Source organism: Callorhinchus milii, unplaced genomic scaffold (assembly GCF_018977255.1).
Source record: "Callorhinchus milii isolate IMCB2004 unplaced genomic scaffold, IMCB_Cmil_1.0 Scaffold4, whole genome shotgun sequence".
NCBI classification, from domain to species: Eukaryota; Metazoa; Chordata; class Chondrichthyes; order Chimaeriformes; family Callorhinchidae; genus Callorhinchus; species Callorhinchus milii.
Window position 1 is genome coordinate 39433002 of NW_024704745.1, and position 9241 is coordinate 39442242.

The 9241-nt window shown below is 49.1% G+C and overlaps 1 protein-coding gene across 2 annotated transcripts; it reads left to right on the forward strand.

Annotated features, from left to right (window-relative positions):
* Positions 1 to 102: 102 nt before the first annotated feature.
* spry2 (sprouty RTK signaling antagonist 2) lies at positions 103 to 7484 on the forward strand. Of its 2 annotated transcripts, none has more exons than XM_042334597.1 (2): positions 103 to 482; positions 5471 to 7484. In XM_042334597.1, exon 2 carries the CDS (start codon positions 5522 to 5524, stop codon positions 6497 to 6499), a length of 978 nt encoding a protein of 325 aa, XP_042190531.1. In that variant the 5' UTR covers positions 103 to 482; positions 5471 to 5521; the 3' UTR covers positions 6500 to 7484. The 2 variants fall into 2 exon arrangements, with proteins under 2 accessions (XP_042190531.1, XP_042190532.1); XM_042334598.1 differs by lacking the exon at positions 103 to 482 and adding an exon at positions 791 to 990.
* The last annotated feature ends 1757 nt before the right edge of the window (positions 7485 to 9241 follow it).

Consider the following 9241-nt stretch of genomic DNA (forward strand, 5'->3'; position numbering starts at 1 on the left):
ATTGACAATTTTCTCCCTCCCCCCCCCAACCCCCCACCCACCCCCCCCCACACCCTCTCCCCACTCCCCACTCCCCTCCCAAGAGTAGAGCGAGAGAGAGAGCGAGAGAGTGTGTGTGAGAGAGGGAAGGAGAGAGGGAGAGAGACTCCGCTCCTCGTGTCTGTATCCGTCGGTTTCATTCAGAAAAAAAAAGGGGGATTTTATTTTTTTTTTGCAAAGAATCGTCGCAGTTGTGAGACTGTCTCGGGGGGTCCGGGGGTCGGGGGTCGGGGTGAGCGGCGATCGGACAGGTCTCTCCCACCGGATGGTTTTGCGGAGTGAGTGCCCGGGACTGTACTGAACTGAACTGAACTGAACTGGACTGACCTTCGCTGGAGTTTGGATCGACGTGTTTTACTATCCGGAGCGTTGGTCTTTGATCCCCGAGAGAGAGAGAGAGAGAGAGAGGGGGGAGAGGGGTCGGTGGAGCAGCGCGACCCACGGTGAGCAACACCCCCCAACCCCCCCCCAACCCCCCACCAACCCCCCAACCCCCCCCCCAACCCCCCAACCCCCCACCCCCCCCCAACCCCCCACCAACCCCCAACCCCCCACCAACCCCCAACCCCCCCCCCAACCCCCCACCAACCCCCCAACCCCCACCAACCCCCCACCAACCCCCCCCCAACCCCCCACCAACCCCCAACCCCCCCACCAACCCCCCACCAACCCCCCACCAACCCCCACCAACCCCCAACCCCCCCCAACCCCCCACCAACCCCCCACCAACCCCCAACCCCCCCCCAACCCCCCACCAACTCTGAGAAACTCTCTAACCTGCAAACGGGAGAGGAGAGGAGAGGCGATCAAAAACCAGGCACTGCTGCGGATGCTCGGCACACACCGGCTGAGATCTGCAGAGGGTTTTCTTCGCCCCGAGAGCCCCGATGCCAATCTCGTCGGAAACTTCAGCGCCTCGTCCTCAACACGGACCCGAGTGTCAGGAACCGTGTGAGTTTGCAGAGCGGCTCTCTCCAAGACTGTAAAACGTTAACATCCCATCAGCTGGGGATGGGTTTGTGCGGAGTCCAGTCCCAGCTCCTGCTCCCCATCCCCACCTCCTGCTCCCCATCCCCACCCCCAGCTCCTGCTCCCCATCCCCACCCCCAGCTCCTGCTCCCCATCCCCACCCCCAGCTCCTGCTCCCCATCCCCACCCCCAGCTCCTGCTCCCCATCCCCACCCCCAGCTCCTGCTCCCCATCCCCACCCCCAGCTCCTGCTCCCCATCCCCACCCCAGCTCCTGCTCCCCATCCCCACCCCCAGCTCCTGCTCCCCATCCCCACCCCCAGCTCCTGCTCCCCATCCCCACCCCCAGCTCCTGCTCCCCATCCCCACCCCCAGCTCCTGCTCCCCATCCCCACCCCCAGCTCCTGCTCCCCATCCCCACCCCCAGCTCCTGCTCCCCATCCCCACCCCCAGCTCCTGCTCCCCATCCCCACCCCCCAGCTCCTGCTCCCCATCCCCACCCCAGCTCCTGCTCCCCATCCCCACCCCCAGCTCCTGCTCCCCATCCCCACCCCCAGCTCCTGCTCCCCATCCCCACCCCCAGCTCCTGCTCCCCATCCCCACCCCCAGCTCCTGCTCCCCATCCCCACCCCCCCCCCCCCCCCAGCTCCTGCTCCCCATCCCCACCCCCAGCTCCTGCTCCCCATCCCCACCCCCAGCTCCTGCTCCCCATCCCCACCCCCAGCTCCTGCTCCCCATCCCCACCCCCAGCTCCTGCTCCCCATCCCCACCCCCAGCTCCTGCTCCCCCCCCCCCCCCCCCCCCTCCCCACCCCAGCTCCTGCTCCCCATCCCCACCCCCAGCTCCTGCTCCCCATCCCCACCCCAGCTCCTGCTCCCCACCCCCAGCTCCTGCTCCCCATCCCCACCTCCTGCTCCCCATCCTCAGCTCTTGCTCCCCATCCCCAGCTCCCCATCCCCATCCCCAGCTCCCCATCCCCAGCTCCCCATCCCCAGCTCCCCATCCCCAGCTCCCCACCCCAGCTCCCCCCCATCCCCAGCTCCCCATCCCCAGCTCCCCACCCCAGCTCCCCACCCCCAGCTCCCCACCCCCAGCTCCTGCTCCCCACCCCAGCTCCTGCTCCCCATCCCCAGCTCCTGCTCCCCATCCCCATCCCCTGCTCCCCATCCCCAGCTCCTGCTCCCCATCCCCAGCTCCAGCTCCCCACCCCCAGCTCCTGCTCCCCACCCCCAGCTCCTGCTCCCCATCCCCAGCCCCAGCCCCCCATCCCCAGCCCCCCATCCCCTGCTCCCCACCCCCAGCTCCTGCTCCCCATCCCCAGTTCCGCGTCATTGGGACTGGATGGTCTCAGGGGCAGGAGAGCCGGGGCGGTGGGGTGGGGGGTGGGGGCTGTGTTGGGAAGTGGTGGTGGTGGTTGAGGGGTTTTGTTAAGTTTCAAAACATTGCAGTGGCGTTTTTTTCTTTACAAGGTTATATTTCAGCCGGGGACAGGAGGCACACTTGCCACCAGAGCAGGTTTTTAAAGACTTGGCAGATTCTGCTGTTGCAACGAGTTAGTTAATCAGTCAGAGAGGGAGAGGGAGATCACAGGGCAATAAACAGTTTGTGAAATTAACAAGTGAGTTGCACATTAACATCCACCAAAAAGCACTGCATGTTTTTTTTTGTTGAAAAAACAATCGGGAATTCCCGACCGGATCCGATTGGTATCCAGACCAGTCTGCATATTTGTATTTATTTATTTGCATTGATTGATTTGTTAATTTATTGCGTTGCACGAATTCGCAATGGCGTTTTGATTGAGAGATCAAACGCGATCGCTCTCGTGTTTGGAACGGGTTTCACGTTCAGTTCGCGTGAAAAACGAAGGCAGTGCGAAATAAATCTGGTTTGGGAAGCAGTTGTGTGAAGTGCGGTGCTGTGGGGATTCTCAGGAGGGAGAGAGGGAGAGAGGGAGGGAGGGAGGGAGTGAGGATCACCCTCTCCTCCCCTCCTGGTTTGCTGGTAAACTTAGAAAGAGAGAAGAACACTTAAAAAGTTTCTCTTAAAAGTTTCCATGGTGGGGTTTGGGGCTGGCAACTCGCACCCCCTCCTCCCTCCCCTTCACCGGCTGCATGTTTGCCAAAGGAGTGGGTCTGTGTTAACTTTCCACGTGTTTGGGATATTTATTTGGAAGAGGGGAAGGCAGGGCAGGTCCTCACTCACTCACTCACTCACACACACACACAGTCACTCACTCACAGTGTTTGAGGTTTGCAGAACTTCCTCCCAGATCAGAAGTGAAGTTGGAGATGGGTTGGAGACCAGAGGTGGATCCTGATCCCATCCCCAGCCTCTCCCTCTCTCTCTGCTGGTGACATGTGGAAGTTGTCACGATCCTCTTTCACGGTGTATTTAAAAACCTCACCGACAATATACACATTGCACTCAGTTTGCCTTTGACGGCAGATTTGATGAAGAAGACGAGAGAGTTGAGTTTGCTGAGGATGTGTTGGGGAGAGGAGGGGAGGGGAGGGGAGTGGGGGGTTAGTTTTCCAATGGTCCCCAAGTTAAGTATCAAGTCTTTGGTTGTTCTCCTCTTTTAACACAAGGAATGATTGAGAAAACCAAGGCTCTGGAATATCTTCTCACCAGAGACACTGAAAATTCACCCCAGTGGCATTTCTGGAGTTGTTTGGGTAATTTGTAATAGGAAATTCTCTGAAGACCAACGTGATCTGTGTGCAAATTTTACACACTGTGTGCAGTAGGTGGCCAGATATTTCAGTCGTTCATCCCCCTTGTATTTGTGAGACTCTCATTAACATGATCAACAGCATTGTTTAGTCGTGTATTAGTTCTTTAGGTCATTTGACCGTTGTGTTGCTGTTTTTATTTACTTTTTAAATTTACTTTTTTTTCACTATTCTCTCCCTAACGTGTTTTAGTCTCCAGCCCTTTTAGGGTTCAAATCTTACTTTGCTTTTATGCATTAAGTTTTTGAGTGGCGAAAGAACTCAGCCAGAACTTTTTTTTGGACAAAATCGAACAGTGAATTGTGAACCATTTAACGTACAATATTAGTGTATTGTGCATTGAAACCAAGAAAAACACTGGATTTATTGCTGCAAAAGAAGCGGCGAGAGGTGCTGCTTTTGAAAACAATAATATTTACCTCGGAAGGCGTAATTTCCTTTGCATTTGGTCTTTGATTCACTTAATGATTAACGGTTAAATGAAACGTTTCTTTTCATTTCCCCCTGAATGCTGCCGTGCTTTTGCCATACTGTTGTCCTTCACCTTGCCGTTGCTAGTGACTAGGTAGGTAGGAAGGTAGGTAGGTCGGTGTGCATACCTGCAGTAGCCAACAACACCCAAAGGGCAGCAGCGCCTTTCTACAGATGCTACATAGACCCACTTCCCACAAAATAACGTAGGGGAGAGGCCTGCAGGGGCATTGCTGAAGTCAGTAGTGAGGCAAAGGGTAGTGGCCAGTGAACATTTGTGAGGTCAGATCTTAGCATTTCAAGCATTCTGGCTGTTCTGCAGAGAAGATAGTGGGAGATTTGGTGATTTGATTAAATTACTACAGTAGTCACAAAAGCTCACCTGAAGGAACATAGATGTATCCTATCAATATCAGGAAGTAATTGGATATGACCACCTCGACCACTCTCTGCCCCACTGTAAAATGCATTGTCTTTGCATTAAAGACGTCTTCCTCATGTTGAAACTTCTCCAAACTGCAGTTTATACTTTGTTGGAACTATCTATCATGATTCATCTTGTGTTTGTGTGATACTGTCAAGTTGCTGCTGTTCAGTTATGTTTCTAATTAGCTCTGCTAGAGTACCAAACCCTGCACACGGGGTTTATATGAAGCATGACTAATGATATGGTCAAATTAAATGTTCCTTTCAGAGTTGAAGGCCAAGCTGCTCTCCTATGGCAGACCTTCAGATTGAGAATACTCCCATTAATATGTTTTCTGTCAGCACCTCTATATCCAATTGTGGGAATGTTGCTTCGGGACAAATGTACAAGACTTGCAAAGTTTATAGTTTTAATTGTGCCAGGTTATATTTGGGCACATAATATATATCTTTATTGAACTGACCAATCAAAACTTTTAGCTTGACATTTGTAGACTTACAGATTGAAAGCCTATTCCGTTTGCCTTTTCTCTGCCTTCAGTCTGATTGTCAAAAATGTATAAACAGCTTAGTTCCAGGAAATCAACAGTGCTTGTTCAAGGGAGGGGGGCTGGGGGGCGTGAACGAATCATAAACATTGCTGAAGTTGCTGAAGGCAAAATATACAAATGTCAGAACACGTCCAGCCTTATGCGTTTACTTGTATTGCACAAAAGGGTGAAAATTCCTAGCTTATTATTTAAAGATAGCTTGTAAATTAAGAGGAAACTATAGCATGTTTACTATGTACAACTCAAGCTGAATTGTTTTCTTTTTTGTTGTGTTTTACAGGATTTCAGATGTGTTCTAAGCCTACTGGAGTGATCACTCTTCAGTGTACAGATGGATACGCGAACTCAAAATGGCAGCGGTTCTCCAGCCCTGCTACAGTTGCTGCGTGACAGTGGAAGGCAACACGTGGAACCTGACCCCAGGGATGTACAGCCACAGCAGGTTCAAGTGTTGTCGCTCGATCAGATCCGAATTATAAGAGCCACTAATGAATACACAGAGGGACCTACTGTTGCTCCAAGGCCCGGGAATAAGTCTGTGTACCGACCACTTTCCCAGCACAAAAATGAGAGGATGTCTGGATTAAGTAATGACCAAGAGCACCAGCGGTTTAACCACCGTAGTCAGCACCACCATCATCATCATCACACGCATTCTTCTTTCAGGCTGCCTTTGACTCGGTCAACTAGCACTGTAAGTGCCGGCTCTCGGAGTAGCACAAGGACAAGTACAAGCAGTACTGCCTCTGACCAGAGGCTTCTGGGACCTTCATCCTCACCATCCAGCCATCTTTCGGATCGAATAATCAGGGTACAGCCTAAATCGGAATTTAAATCCGACAAACTGAAACCTCTGGAGAAAGAAGAGTTGGGAAAGCACATCTACCGATGTGAAGACTGTGGAAAGTGCAAGTGCGAGGAATGCACTTATCCAAGGACTCTACCTTCCTGCTGGCTCTGCGACAAGCGGTGCCTCTGTTCAGCGCAGAATGCAGTGGAATATGGGACCTGCGTTTGCTTTGTGAAAGGCGTCTTTTACCACTGCTCAAACTATGACGATGAGGACAACTGCACAGATAATCCGTGCTCCTGCAGCCAGTCACACTGCTGTGCCCGGTGGTCAGCCATGGGCCTCATGTCCCTCATTCTGCCATGCCTGTGGTGTTACCTGCCTGCCAAGGGATGCCTTAAATTGTGCCAGCAGTGCTATGATAGGATTAACCGTCCTGGGTGCCAGTGCAAAAATTCAAACACAGTTTGCTGCAAGGTTCCCAGCTTACCTCCTCGGAACCTTGAGAAGCCCTCCTAGCTGAGGAGAAGGGAATTACTCTTTAAATGCTGTTGCTTGACACTTCTATTCTGTACACTTGTAGTATGAGGAGGAGAAACGCATTTACAATACTAGCACTGAGTACAATGCAGGATGCCTTTCATCAGACCACCTTAATTGATGTAAATTAATGAATCAACAATCATTAAGATGGTCTTGTGTGTCTTTTTTAAAAAAAATCAATTTAAAAAGGTATCTCCCGTTGGGCTTGGTCTTGTCTTCTTGTTGACGAGCATGAGTGCCCCTATCTCTTTTTGTTGTGTATAACATTAGCGCTGCAGTTATCCAGAGTTGTGGTTTGCAGTGATGTTGCTGTTGATCCTGTTTTCTCCGCCTCTATTAACTGGTATGCAAGAGGATGGAAAACATCTGATCAGGGAGATCAAAACAGGATACACAATGCCCATTGTTTTTGAAACCGCATAAGCTACAGGTAACTCGTCAACACTCCTGGTCATTCTGTATTGTATGTGAATAGTTCTTGCAAAGTATGTAAATTAGCAAATTGCTCTTTTTTTGCTGCCAGAGTTAATTTGTTATATTTTTGTATATACAATAATATTAAGACTGTGAAAATGGTGCCAGATTAATGGCAGATTTACAAAATATCATACTAATATGTTGTACATTCAGACAAATGTGAATCAAGTTGATCAATATGTTTAGGCTATATTTCTCCTTATAAAATTTACCATTACATGTCTGATACCCCCTGACATCATGTATATTGTACAGTTACCATAAATTCAGTCTTTATTTTCTAATTTTTCAACATATTGTTTAGTGTAAAGAATATTTATTTGAAGGTTTATTATTTTATAAAATATTTATTTTAAAAGGCATCTTACAAAATTCACCCTTTTTAAAAAAAATTGGAACATCGTAGTTGCTGAAAACAAGGGTGACAAATAGGATGCGTATGTTCACTATAAAATAGAAAATATATTAACGTTTTGAAATCAAACCGTGTACTACTTTGTCTTTTCTGTTCTGCTCTTTGCTCCTGTGGTAAAAGAGGAAGATGGTGTCACTTAGTATTTAAATAAATCCTCTGTCCAGGGAGCCATTCGAGCAATGCACAGCATAGTCTCTCAGTATCCAAATGTAAGGTCACTTAGGATAACCACATGCAAAAAGGTGTTATAAGTTATTTAATTAATGGATATGTCTTAACACATTTCCACCTTCATTATATGTTTATTTAGTTACATGTGCAATAATACTACTGGGCCTGAATCATTCATCCAATGTTGGACCACTATGTGTGCATTTAGTTGCCCTTTAATGACTATCTTGTAGTGAGGATGAGTCCTGTGGCTCAGTGGATAGAGCACTCCCCTTGCAAGCGAGAAACCTGGGTTCGATTCCTTGCAGAGCGAAACCTTGGGCAAGTTTCCTTACTCTACATGCCTGGTAATAATCCCTCAAGAAAAATAAATAATAATTTGGTCACTTCAATCCATGACTGTTTGTGCGACACTGCTGTGCCAATTGGCTGCCGGGTTTTTCCCACCAATATACAGTCAATTCACTTTATGGTACTTTCTGTAAAGCTCTTTGAAACGTCTAGAAGATGTAAAAAGCGCTATATCAAATGTAAGGATTATTATTATGTGAGACTGGGCAATGATACAGTTTAGCATAATACCAGGAATTTGTGGTAATGAAAATTATCTGACACAAACCAAAACGTGAAGCTTAAAATTCACTTTGCACCCACCAGAATAAATAACTTTCCACCTTTCAGATTTAAACTGCTCTCTTGTGAAGGTACAAAGTGGTGGCAATAGCAGCGAGAAAGCTTACTGAGTGTCAGTAAGACATAACCTGGGCCAACAGAAAAGTGTAGCCGCACTTTCCCATGGAATCTGCTATAAACCCCCCTCTGCTACACACCCATTTTAAATGAAGTTTCTGTCCCACGGGCCGCTTGCTGGTTACCTGACGTCACTGCGGGTGGAGCAGTTCCGGACGCGCATGTGGGGTGTGGTGCAAGCGGCAAATGAACTTCACTCGGAGGCCCCGCTTTGTGATTGTCTGTGTCTCTATGTGTTTGTGAGTGCATGTGGTGTCTCCGTGTTTATGAATGTGTGTATGTGTCTCTGTGTCTCCATGTGTTTGTGAGTGTCTGTGTGTGTCTCTCTATGTGTTGGTGAGTGTCTGTGTCTCTATGTCTCTGTAAGTGCCTCTATGTGAATGTCTGGGTGTGCCTCTGTCTATGTCTTTTGTGAGTATTTGTGAGTATATTTCTCTCGATGTGTGTGTGTGTCTATCTCTATGTGTTTGTGAGTGTGTCTCTCCTGTTTGTGTGTCTGTTTATGCGTGTCTCTGTGAATGTGTATGTATGTTTCTCCTCTGTCTCTGTGTGTGTATATCCCTTGTGTCTATGAGTGTGTGTGTGTCTATCTCTGAGAATGTGTCTCTCTTTCTATCTGTATCTCTCTCTGGGTCTGTGCGGTGCTGGCCCTGAGAGGCAGGATGTGGTGAGCTCCTGTAGCCTCACTGGTCTCTCTCCCACTCCCCCCCCCCCCCCCCCACCCCCTCCAAAAAAAAGGGCCACCCAGTTTATGTTAAAGAGGTTATTAATATTTTTTTGCAACAATCTAATATGTGGTATTTCCTTATGTTTAGTTTTGATCAATAAAGTGAAAAAATGTAGATTGGCAGTAAAATGTACCTCAATAGCGCTAAACAACTCCCCACAATTTTCTGCAAAACATG

Coding starts and splice junctions, on each gene's coding strand:
- spry2 (XM_042334597.1), top strand. CDS start 5,522: ATGGATACGCGAACTCAAAATGGCAGCGGTTCTCCAGCCCTGCTACAG.